At 40.9% G+C, this 13,737-nt stretch overlaps 1 protein-coding gene across 1 annotated transcript in view; it reads left to right on the top strand.

Annotated features, from left to right (window-relative positions):
- LOC117501609 (nuclear factor of activated T-cells, cytoplasmic 1-like) overlaps positions 1–13,737 on the top strand; it is a 69,180-nt gene that overhangs the window by 40,199 nt on the left and 15,244 nt on the right. Inside the window, exons 8-9 of the mRNA XM_034160526.1 lie at positions 1,755–1,887; positions 7,957–8,586. Coding sequence (XP_034016417.1) covers positions 1,755–1,887; positions 7,957–8,586 — 763 coding nt within the window. The remainder of the gene's footprint in view (positions 1–1,754; positions 1,888–7,956; positions 8,587–13,737) is intronic.

Genomic DNA, 13,737 nt, shown 5'->3' with positions numbered 1-13,737 from the left:
AAAATTTCGTCAAAATCCGTGCAGTCGTTTTGACGTAATCCTGCTAAAAATCAGACAGACAAATAAATAGATGCCAATGATTTTATTACGTCCTTGGTGAGCGTGAATATAGAAACTTACTCATCTCTGAGATAAAGGCTGCAATGCACAGAACAGCCCTTCAGCACAGAAGTACTAAGACAAAAAGAGGTTTCTGCCCTTCGGCAAAGTCCTGCAGGAGGAAACCTCTTTTTGTGTTGTTAGTACTTCCATTGTGCTGTGGAGCTTCGCAGTGCGTTTGTGTTTTCATGTGCGTTATGTGAATTTGCAGCAGACACATTTTCAAATCCAGTTGTTACACTGGAAGTTATATTTGTGCTCTTTGTGTTTGCAAGTCTTGTCTCAATTTGCATGACTTTTTATGCAACTCCCTATTGGAGAATTATTTATTTATTATTATTACTGTTTGTACTTGTGTTTTCTGCATTTGCTGGTGCTGTCTCAGTTTGGAGTAGTTGTGTCCTCTCTTGGCCACCATAGCCACATTTTTAAAACCCCATTCAGAAAGCAAGTGTTTGATTCCTATTCGCCCAATTAAGGTTTCAAATCCCGCAAAACTTCTAAGAGGTCACGGTGCTGCAAGATCTCAGTAACACTGAGATCTGCACTGAGACTTTATTGTGTTTGTTTTATGTAAACGTGAGAATCACAGTCTGTCTCTCCGTTATTTTCAATGGGAGCTGCTGTGAGCTTCGCTCACTTCCTGATCATTTCGTTCTGGGGGAAAGTGAAGTTTGCTCTTTAACGTCTTGATTATTGTCCTTTACAACACTGTTTGTCCTCTTTGTTCCAGACTAATATATATAATATGTCTGAAATTCGGTTTGTGTTTATTAAATTCCACGCAGATTAAACGTAGCAGACACGGATTATTTGTTAATTGTTCTAGCAAGTTTTCAGGGTATCATGCAGCAGTCTCTTATTAATGTGACGAAAAGCATAAAAAATTACATTTTTTTAGTATAATATTCATTTACAATTGTCATCATGTGGATTCTCTATTTTGTTTTGACTGCAGCAACTCTCTGGTGTGCAAGGGATTATGGGATACATCAATAGGGTGAATGGTGAATATTTTTCTTTTCTCTTTTGGAGTGACAAGACTCCTTCTGAAATGCTGGAAATAAATTTCCTTCCAAACCTAAAGCGTGCAAGTAATCAACCGTTTCCAGATTCACTAATGATGGAATGAGTCGAGAAAGAAAAGACGAGCCTCATCTGGGTTCACTCGACTTTACGGCCGTAGGGATTTTATATAACGTGCGTCACCTCCCACCTGTATACGCCGGAGCCAGCCGACCTCAGAAGCACTGTGTGTGTGTGTGTGTGTTTTTTTTTTTTTTTTTTCTTCAGATGATAATCCTCACTGGTTACCGAGCAGGCGTTTATAATTTCACACATACGGAGCTGATACGGCCTGAGGCTGAACCCAGGAACGCGGTTGCTCCTGGCCTTCAGAAAGCAGGAAGCTCTGCTGAGGAAATAAACTATCTCGACACTCTCCATTTGAATTTATTCACATCAGCTGACTTACTCACTGTGAAAACAACCAAAGTTTTCTACTTCATGGTCTCTCTGTGGTCCAGTCCACTCATTTATGGATTATAACCAGATTTTCAGATTTTATCCCCTACCTCAAAACACATAACTTACATTCAGGCTATGTAGGATGAGAAGAATAATTTTAATAAGATTTTCTGTTTTCTTTGCTACAGAATTCCCTCCTCGTTGAAATTCCCCCATATCGGAACCAAAGAATATCCACGCCTGTCCACGTCAACTTCTATGTATGCAATGGAAAAAGGAAAAGAAGCCAGTACCAGCGATTCACTTACGTCCCTGCCAGTGGTAAATAATTACTTTTATTAATAACGCCTTAAACATTTTTCTTTATTGGTATTATGTTAGAAAGGCTGAAGCAGTTGGTGAGAGTTTCTTGATGTGTTTTGTATAATTGCTCATGTACCTTTTGATTCAGGACATTTTCTGTCCTTCTGAATGTGTTGTTGTTGGACAGTGCTGCCTTGTCATCAGTGTTGTTACTTTGAAAAGTTACTTTATTTATTTAAGTTACTTTATTTAAGTTACTTGACTTTTTACAGTTACTTTATACAGTTACTTCATTAGCAGCTGTGGACAACTTGTCGGCAGCTGCTGACTATAACTAATAAAGTAACTAGAAGCACTCAGAGAGTGCAAACCTCTGCCAAGGCCATGGGGTCACTGACACCATAACATCTACACACCGTGGAATCATTGAACCTAAAAAAGTCTAACAATGATGTTTGCTCAGTAGTAAAAAAAGTTTCATCTGCTGTGACTGGATAGCATGTATCCTTAGTGCTTGGCATCACAGTTTATTGCAACTTGCACCTTTCCCAGAAGCTACTGTCATCTGAGCACTGATATTGATATTGCATGTGCTTATAGACAAAAACAAATAAGAGACAAAATTCAATTTATTATTCAACTAAACTGCAAATATATGATTTTTTTTAACATTTATGAAACACTTCTCTAAATAAATAACAGTAAATTCTGAAATAGAACTATTTTTAAGTGTTGCATGTGCTACATAATGAAGTGCACCTTCTATATATTCAGTGAAGTGCACCGAAGCAGAATATATGCGACAGTAAGGTGCTGATGTCAGCCTCTGGGTTTTCTGGATCCTAGGCGTGATTCATCAACACCTGGGAGTGGGTTTTGCACCTTGTGTACTTTGTTCAGTGATGTGCACTGAACCAGAACTTAACCACTGCTGAGTTTACTGCTGACTCATCACTTTGCTTTTGCTAAGTGAAGTAATCTGGATAGTGATATTCATTGCCACTAAAATATAATAATGCCAAATGATAGTCCTTCATCTAATAAATTCATTGTGCTCCCCAGCCCTGTATAGTTTGTCATGAGGGATTGACTTGGGACTTGACTTGGGACTTGCTGATTCATGACTTGAGAATGACTTGACAGTGACTTTTCATCTCATGTCTGACTAGTAATCTAACTTGATTATGCTTAAGATTTGAGTACTCAGAAAAGTAACTGTTAGTTACTTTGCTAATTAGTTACTTTGCTGATTACTCAATCTTAAAAGTAACCAAGTTAGATTACTAGTTGCCTTATTAGTTACATTACTTATTAGTTACAAATTGTCGGCAGCTGCCAATCAAGTAACTGTATAAAGGTGTTTATGAAGTAACTGTATAAAGTAACTAATAAAATAACTTTTCAAAGTAACTCTTGCAACACTGCTTGTCATGATAAGTTCCACAGGGTTCTGTTCTTGGACCTATTCTCTTTTCTTTGTATGTGCTAGACCATGCTATTTCTTTTCATATTTACACTAATGTTGCCCACTTATATTTTTCCTTGAGTACTAAAGACATTCATTGCTCTGTCCCTTGGAATGAATGTTTGACTGCAGTCAAGCAGTGGTTTCTGCAGCTGAATCCAGATAAAAAAGACTGCTGATCGCTCCTTGACACCTTGGTCCTGCTCAAACAGCATAGTAGTCTGGTGGGGTCAGTGAAATTTCTGTCCCCACTCTGCATTCATCCATATTTGTGTGCGTTTTCTTAAAGCTTAGGGTTGCACATGAAATGGAGCAGTATGGCCGTAAACTGTGGAGGTGGGGTTAGTTAATAGTTGAAGCAAGACATGGCGAAGACAGTTATGTATTACTAGTGATTCCAAACTCTGCCTGAATAACCACATTTAAACACTTTATTCCTTTAAATGTTATTTTTATTTATTGGGGGGGGGGCATATATATATATATAATATATATATATATATATATATATATATATATATATATATATATATATATAATATATATATATATATATATATTATATATATATATATATATATTATATATATATATATATATATATATATATATATATATATTTCTAATTAGGTCAGGAAATGAAATGCAAACTCACAGTGAAGTGCTTAGAGATGACAGAAAATTTTCATTTTCTATAGCACAATAGCACAGTGGGGCTTAGTCGCACCGCTTCATTAAAAAAAAAAAAAAAAAAAAAAACTGGACCCCACAAGACAAAGGGCCAAAACATGTTTTAGTCATATATATATATATATATATATATATATATATTTTAATGAAGCGGTGCGACTAAGCCCCACTGTGCTATTGTGCTATAGAAAATGAAAAATTTTCTGTCATCTCTAAGCACTTCACTGTGAGTTTGCATTTCATTTCCTGACCTAATTAGAAACAGCACAGTCAGCTTTTGACATCTGAGGAGACAAAATATAATTTCTATTCGTCTTTGTCTGGTGGTTTGTTGGGGAGGAACAAAGCAAAGCCGTTATTCCTCCACTGTAAAAAAGAAAGAAAGAAAAGTAAAAACATTGAGTGGGTTCCTTTCCTCACCTGTAACTGCATGAGGACAGAACAGACGGGACACATAGGGATGGAGAAAGAGCCATGGGAAAAAAACAGCATGTTATTCGAATAGGAAACCTGCTGCCAAGCTAAATATAAACACTGACCCACCAACTGAAAAGTAAAAACCGCTGCTAATTGCACTCTGGGCTTGAGGCGAGCATCCAGTGGGTGGTTCAAAGCTCTGATTCAACTGAACTGGCCCAACCCTGTACGTGGGCGATGGAGTGCCCCGTTGTGAAAGTGGAGCATTGTCCTCAGGATGCTGGGTGAGAAAGGGCGGAGCCAGACTGAGGGGCAGTTAGTCTGGTCACTGTCTCCTGCAGGGTGACAACCGGCGGTGCCAGTGACCCGATCTGCCCATCCACGCCAAAGCAAAAAGAAGCGACAAGTTTAAAACTAGAACGCAGAATGGAGTGAAAACACAGAGGAGGGAAAAGCAGAGGTAGATCAACTGGAGTCGAAAATGTTCTTCATGAATTTAAAGTCAACAAGAGGATACATTCACATTATTTTGCAACCCAGATTACAGTTTTAGCAAGCAGAAAGCAAACATCTGCACATCTCGTCGTTTCTATGCACGCATAGATACTCACACAGGCGCACACTTCCTCCAAACAAACCAAAAATAGTCGCGCGCACACTATTTTAGTCGTGTGGTTGGTGTAATTATCTCATTGCAGTTCCGCTTATACAGACGCTGACAGCGGAGGCGACAGTGAAACTCCAAGCTGGGTGACGTGGCCTGCTTTGACTTCTTATTTAGCCTGTTTGACTCTGCTTATGGCAGCAAAGCCATGACCGTGTAGCTACACAACAACTAACTAAGGTGCAACAAAACAAAAACTCACCAAATCAAACAACCAGTATGTCCGAGTGCACGCGGAAACTGTGAGAACGCATAATGCAGCCAAGGCTGAAACATCCTTAGACTTTGTTTGGATTAATAACACTGTTATAACTTATATTTAAAGGGGTTTTTGTGCAGAAATAATTTAAACTACTTTTTACAGTTAGATATGTTTGAGGTTTCATGTTAAACATCCTCAAAGTTCCACAGTTGTATGTCTGTACATGTAGAAACTACACTGTAGTAAACATCATTTAGGCCTAACACAGCTGTCTGTGACATATGTCACAGATTTCTCTGCAGGAGAATGAAGGCCTAAATCTTTATGGTTGTGGTGCTTCCTGTTTTACTGTATGGTTGGAAGACTTGAATGCTAACCTAAAGCCTATAGGGCAGCGCAGTCTCGTTTGAACCCCTATGTGATATCGTGGGATTTGACCACATGTGAGGACAGCCAGCACGGTCACGGCAAAGAATCCCCGGGCAGAGTGTGGGGGTTTCAGCACAAACCATTCAACCCAGCTCCGTAACTTAAAAGCATACTCGCACGTAGCAGACCTGCCGGTGGTTTCTGCTGAAACCCCCATCCTCCAAATGGTTTGTGCTGACACTCCCACACTCCACCCAGGGATTAGTCTCTCACAGCAAACGGCATCAATTCTAACAGGAAAATGGTGTAATTTTGTTTTCGGCTGCAATCACTGAAGCAGTCGCAAAAAGTGCAGTTTTTTCGGTTCCCAGTGGAGAAGAAAAGATGAGGCAAATGGGAGCGGTCGTGTCAGTAAATGTTAGCCTACACAGCTAACCAGAGTAGCTGCATTCTCCCGCCTGCACAACCGCCTTGACATGTTTGAACTCCGGGTCAGAAACAAACCGCGACACATGTCCACTTGGCACCACATTGTCACTTTTTCTTTGCATTTTCACTTTGTTTGCATGTAATTTGCCCAAAAACTCAGAGAAAGTGCTGTGTTTGTATCCCCGGAAGTAGAGAAATTATGTAATATGCGTCATATTTTACCCCTTTAGCGCCTGCCCTCAAATGAGACTGTGCTGCCCAATAGATGTGTTTGGTATCAGGTTTCTTCGGGGGATCCTGGAATGACTTTTTGGCAAATGAACAGTTACTTAGGGAGATTCCGATGATGAGGATCACTTGCATTATGAGGGAACGTCAGCTTGGATATTTTGGCCATGTGGCACATTTTCCTGTGCGTGACCCAGGACCTCAGGAGCTGGAGAAGGTCCAGTTGATGCCCACATTTCACCTCGCTGCAGCAGATAGATTATCAAGAGGCAGGGATGGATCGGTTGTCTGCATGGGTGGTTCCCAATCAGGACCCAAAGCAGTTCTGTGGTGTGGTGGATGCAGTGACACTGCACCAACACGTGCTCTCTCAAAGAATTTTTTGTCAGATATGGACTGAAGTTGGTGGAATGATTGATGATCAGCCAAGGACAAAGTGATTTGATCTTCAGAAAAATCCGAAGTGGAATTTAGGGTTAATTGCTTACGTATATACAAGGAATATTTATAAGGACTGTTCCAAGGAATTGGCTAAAGTTACATCTATGAAGTTGTATATCACCTTTCTATTGGTCACATGATCTTTGACTTTAGGGGGTGTGGGGAGGTTTGAGATCTCAAACTCAAGGTCATAAATGTTTAACTCTAATAGGTTTGGAGCCAATATTGATTAAAAATAGTGGAAGGATAGAGTGACTCAGTTTTTGGAGAGAACTGGTTAAATATCGCAGCCACACAGAAACAAATATTATGGTTTCACTGACTCTAAGTGCTCCTTCTTCTCCATCATGGATTATGTAGGATTGACAGGTTCATCAATAAAGTTGAAGTCATTCCACCAAATGTTGTGGCAATCGGCTGCAAATGTTTGCATAATAATGCCACCAGACAATCAAAAAAAGACAACCGCCACTGAAATCCTCACTGTGTTGGTGGAGGTAAAGAGAATGCCAATAAAAACTTATTCCTTCAACTTAGAAACCACATTTTAACTTGAAACAGCTTCACTGACACCACAAAAAGTTGGACTGGAGGCGGGTCTTCGTGCTGAAGCGGTGACGGTTCGGAGTCGTGCTGCTGTGCGGTTGTTACTGGACTGCAGCGCTCGTTATATAAGATTGATGTCATGTCCTAAATCTCAGCGGATTGACAGCCTAACGTGTTCTGGATGGACGGTTCAGTATCAGAGAACAAGGCAGACTTTATCTGAGCTGGACTTACCGCCGTTTTGTCTTAAATATTAGAAGAAAAAAGAAAACAGCCTTCACATCCAACTTTGTCGCTCAGAGAACAGTATTTTACTGAGAATCGCACAACCCTGCTGTGTGTGAAGCTGCGCCTGCTGAAGCATATTTCATATCGCATATTAGCACCAGAGCAGATCCAAAGAAAATAAGACTTTTATTAGAAAATCAACTGGGCATTTCATGTGTTGATGACTCATCCCTCCTTTTTTTTAAGCTTTGTGAATATTTTCAGCAGGGAGCACTCAGGGCCAGACACAGATGCTCATTGATGAGAGTGTTTGTTTAGCAGCGGGTATCCTAGCCACAAACCCACTCACTTGTTTTCACAGGAAAGCAGGAATATGCATTTACTCCTTTGTTGTCTTCTCTCTTTCAGTTCCTACAATAAAGACGGAACCGCATGACGACTACGACCCCCCTTTGGTTTGCACCCAGCACAGCCCCAGCTTCTCTCTGCACCCAAAACCGTACTTCCCCCCGCAAGTTGTGACCCCGATGATGACCGCTGACCTCAGACCATGTGTCGTGGGCGGGACCTTCTCTGTCAACCAGCAGAGAAAAGTAGCCAAACCTTCCTCTTCCTCCCCCAGCACCAGCCCCAAACTGCATGACCTGTCGCCCACACCTTTCTCCAAGTGTCTCTCTGTCAGCCCGCTCGTCCCGCTCCAGCATCCAGGCCCACAGTCACCGATACCCCACGTCTCCATCATCCAGGAAGTGTCCGGTCGCTACCAGCCTTCCGGTCTTTACCCGCCCAGCAACTCCAGCACTTCGCCAGCCTCCCAGCCATCCACCCCAAGCACGGGCCCAGAGCCTGCCTTCTCTGCAGCTCACTGCCTGACACCAGCTCAGCCGGTCAGCGGCGGCACCAGCCCGCGGGCCCAGCAGCATCCCAAGGTGCCAGAGCGAAGACGCTCCCACCTGCAGGAGGACAGTGGCTCCACAACACTGGCAGTCAGCATCAAACAGGAACCACAGGAGCTGGATCAGATGTACCTTGATGATGGTGAGTGAAAAAAGCCAGACCCAGACCCAGACCCACACACACACACACACACACACACACACACACACACACACACACACACACACACACACACACACACACACACACACACACACACACACACACACACACACACACACACTCCTTTGATTTAACCAACCAGGTGCACTTTTCGTTGCACATAATAATGCATTTTTTTTCTAATCTTGAAGTACATCAGAGTAGCTCAAACATGAACCAACTATTTAATCCTAACGTTAAGTAAACAATAAGGTTTTAACTTCTTCTCCACCAAGATTACTATGTTTGACATGATGAGAAAACTGCTGACTGTCAGTTTACCCAGAGCGAACACATGAGGCTGTCAGATTACATTTTGCAGGTTTGTTTTAGGAGAAAACAGTCAGTACAAACGGTTGTTTAACAATGACTAAGGAAAAAAACAAATACCAGCATTTCACCTACAAATTTCAGTACATAAACCTTTTAACCTATAAAACAAAAAGCAGGGTAAGTGAAGTACTGTAACAGGTAGTTGTGCCATTTTCTGTTTCAGTGCTGCAGGTATTAAGTGAAATGTGCAAAGTGGGGTTTCCTTTTTCACAAATTAATATCTATAAGTCAAACTGCAGATTGTCCCTGCTCTCAACAGTTTGGATCAAATGTCCCTCCCACCCACCAACCATGTAGTGACAACACTGAGAAGCGTAGTAGCGGCACAAGACACTGCCACAACCTCACCTAGATGTGAAAGAAACATCAGCACAAATTGTTACAAAAAAATAACACAACACATCACAAACATGTTATGATTCCAGTACGATGTATACTGTACTTTCCGGAGTATAAGTCACTTCGGAGTACATATAAGTTGCACCTTTATTCTGTGTGTTGATCTCACTTTTTAACATTTTGTTTTGCTGTTGGCAAGTTTAATAATGTACAGGAACAAAGTAGCACATGTGCACACCACAGCATGTGTTTGTACTTCACATAAGGACTTTTAAATTCCAAAAGTATGCAAGATGGAAAAATAAACATGCTATGGACCACATGGATGTTATTTGATGCAGTTTGGATGACAGAAATCGTCAGATGGATAAGGATGCAGAACACAACAGTGGATTTATCCAGAAAGTCCTCAGCTTGTACTGTGTACCATAATTCTAAAATAAGCAAGATGGTTAGGGTTGGGGGAAGGAGACTAGGTTATGGTTAAGGTTAGGGTTCGGGGTAGGAGTAGGGTTAGTAATAGTGAGTTAAAAAAAAACCTGTCACAAAAATTTGACTCATTTTTTCATTTCATTTCATTTCATTCATTTTATTTCATTCAGTTCCAACCACACAACCAAAACTCATTCCAAAAGAAAACATAACAAACGTAACAATACACCTGAATGAAAAGGGGTAGAAAGAAGCGAACTTATATTATCTACCCCTTTTTACAGAAAATTAACTTCCAAATTAAATAATAATCACATTATTAACATTACAATCACAATATCTACAAAGGAAAAGAAAAATAAACAGTAAAAATATACATGCGGTTTCATTATTACATCAGGTCGTATTTCTGAATCATATTAATTTTAACTGCCTTTTTAAATATATTGCTTGATTTAGCTTGTTTAATTTCCTTGTTCAGATTATTCCATAAACTGACTCCCTTGATAGAAATGCAACGTTCCTTCAATTTAGTTCTGAATCTTGGTTTGTTAAATATCTCTGTTCCTTTTAAGTTGTACTGGCTTTCTCTTTTGTCGAATTTGTTCTGGATGTTAGTTGGTAGTATTTTTTTGTGAGCCTTAAACATTGTCTGGAGAATAGTGTAATCAACCAGGTCATGAAATTTCAACAAATGTAACTGCAGGAATATTGGACTCGTGTGTTCTCTATAATGCCTCCGAATAATTAACCTTATTGCTCTTTTCTGTAAAATGAAAAGTGAATGTGTAAATGTTTTGCAGGTATTTCCCCATATTTCAATACAGTAGGACAGATGTGGAACAATCATAGAACAGTATAATATATATAGTCCTTTCTCATCTAACATCTCTTTTACTTTGTGTAGTATAGCAATCATTTTTAATAATTTATTCTTTGTATAGTTAATATGTGATTTCCAACTCAGGTTCTCATCAATCATGACACCCAGAAATTTTGTTTCCGTCACTCTTTTAATTTCTACACCATCTATAATAATTGGGGTATTCATACTTTTATCTCTATTACTAAATATCATAAAATTAGTTTTGTCAAAGTTAAGTGATAATTTATTAATGTCAAGCCAAGTTTTTATTCCCATGATTCCCATTTCATGGCGGGAGGACGAAAAAAAACATGAGATTGGACTGGATAGCACTGTGGCTATTTGTTTTCCTCACATATCACCAGGAAGACTCAAGAATGGGGAAGATGCAGTCATGAGTTTGCCAAGACATCGACCGGCTGCACCGGTGCATCATCACAACATGATGCTAAATGATTAAACGGCAAGACATCAAATAAGATTTGAACATTTTCAAAAATATCACCGCACATCGTGGGGCCTCCCAGCTCATGACACTGCATTATGACATCAGCAAACATTAACAGGACTGAGCAAATCTTGGACTGGCCTACACTTTGTCAAAAAAGTGGAACCTTGTACACTTCTAAATACAATGCTAATGTAGGAAGATCTGCACTTGTAGTTATGAAATGATGTGTATTAACAGTGTCATGCTGTTTGACATTGAAGATAAGGTCATTTTTACTGACACTAACCAGCTTTGCAGAGTTTTTCTAGGCTGCAAAATGCATATTTCTCAGTCTGCAGTATGAGCTCATACTTTGTTTGCTTTTAGCTCTATTATGCTAAACAGCTGGTGATGTTGCCAGACTGTTTATCACTGCTGTTGCAATTTGTACTTTTCATACATCCATTCATCTTCTGTACCTGCTTACTCCAATTAAGGGTCACGGGGGAGCTGGATCCTATCCCAGCAGTCATAGTGCATGAGGCGGGGTACACGGACTGGACAGGATGCCAGTCTGTCGCAGAGCCACAAACACATTCACACCTACAGACAATTTAAAGTTTCTAATCCGCCTAACCTGCATGTCTTTGGATGTGGGAGGAAGCCGGAGCACCCGGAGGAAACCCACACAAACACTCAACACAGAAAGGCCGCAGGTGGGAATCGATCCCATGACCTTCTTGCTGTGTTGCTGTGAGGCAACAGTACTAACCACTACACCACCGTGCTGCCCTACTTTTCTTGTATTTAAATCACACTCATCACTCACTCATCTTCAACCACTTATCCGGGATCGGTACACGGGGGCAACAGCTCCAGCAGGAGAACCCAGACTTCCCACCACCTCTGACTGGGAGATCCCTAGGTGTTCCCAGGCCAGTGTGGAGATATAATCTCTCCACCTCATCCTTATATTTAAATCATAAGTTAATCGCTCTTTAGACACACACACACACCCCCATGCTGTCTGCCTTTATTGTCCACCTTCTGAGGTAATTAGATCATCCTGGGGGTCCGTGGTGTGATATACTGTGTTTGTCTTAACATCCAGGCCTTCTTGAAGCTTGCTGATAAAATGTATGCAGTTTTTGTGACCCATACTATTTATCTCAGAGAGAAAGCAAGGTCAGGATTTTAGAGGCACAGACTTGATGATCTCACTGGTCTGAGCCGCTGTGGTTCTGGGGCCGTGTGCTCTGCACTGCTGTGATTTGAAATAAATTGGATAAATGATGTTTCTTGGGACAAACCAAAAAAAAAAAAAACCTCCACACGGCCCAGAGTAAGTCATAAGCAGCAACACGCCTGTGGAAACTTTATCCAGTAGATATGAGCGCGGCTCGGTCAGCTCCCGCCGAATCGTCTGGCTCAGCTGCCCATGGTGAGTGACACGCTGTCGTTAGCACGTAATGTCCGGTCCTGTGCACACGTAACGCCCAGTGCCACATGCATGTAATGTCAGGTGCCGTGCATGTACTTCTCTGATCCATGCATGTGATTCTCGGTGCCGTGCACGTACTTCATAGCTCCGATTGCTGTGGTGCCATTTCCTGTGGTCATTCAGCATAATGACATTAAGACTTGTTAAATCTGTCCGGGAGGGGAATTTAAGTGGCACGAGCACCGCCAGTGGAGATTTGTAATTAAGTTCAGACATTCTACCACAACTGCTGAACTAGTGAAGATTTTTTTTTAGGTTTTAAACCAAGGTATGGTTAATGTCAAGGAGAAAGTCATAGCATTAAAGTACACCACCACAACCATAACGGACAGCCTCACAGTTACACTTGTTTTCTTTGGCAGAAGGAGATTTTGCGCAGCGTTCCAAAGGGAATGTGGCTTCTCACTTCGTTAAAATCTTTGGCAGAGTTTGATATGACTATTTGCTAAATAGTTTCACTCAGGTGTGGCGTTTTTGTAATTCAGGGTCGACTGCACTTGTGAAAAGCTGAGATTTTAGAGGCTTTGTCAGGGAAAGGTTTCACTGAAAATACCGTTCTGTATGTTTGTGTTGGCGGAACAGCGACCAATGTGCTTTAGTTCACATTCAGCCATCATTATTATTTACTTTATCTCCGCAAAACTATTTTTGAGGTTAAACTACAGGTACTTACAGGAAATCAGTTTACACAATATGACTGCTCCTTCCCAAGTGCAGGAAGAACAGACTGAAAAACTCTTTTGTCCTTCAGGTTATCAGACTGTACAACTCCTCACTCAGGGGGAGGAGGAGTAACAGGAAGACAGTGGACAGGAAGGAGAGGAGCAGTAGTAGCCAGTAAACCAATACTGATCAGTATGTCTAGTATTTATGTTGTTGTCATTGTTTTCCATTCGGCTGCTTCCGTTTGTTCGGGGTCGCCACAGATACACGGATACTACCAGATCTGCATTGGTATTTGGCACAGGTTTTACGCCGGATGCCCTTCCTGACGCAACTCCAGTTTTACCTGGAGAAACATACACAGATGCTGGTGTTCTGAAGAGGTCTCCCATCTAAGTACTAACCAGATCCTGCACTGCTTAGCTTCTGTGAGCTGACGGGATCAGGCTGATATCTAGTATTTATATTGTGTATTTATATATTTACATTTGCACACTGTTTTTCTTTTTTTACTTTCACTTTTGATAC

This window comes from Thalassophryne amazonica, chromosome 20 (genome assembly GCF_902500255.1).
Source record: "Thalassophryne amazonica chromosome 20, fThaAma1.1, whole genome shotgun sequence".
Taxonomy (NCBI): Eukaryota; Metazoa; Chordata; class Actinopteri; order Batrachoidiformes; family Batrachoididae; genus Thalassophryne; species Thalassophryne amazonica.
This window is presented reverse-complemented; position numbering and strand designations above follow the sequence as displayed.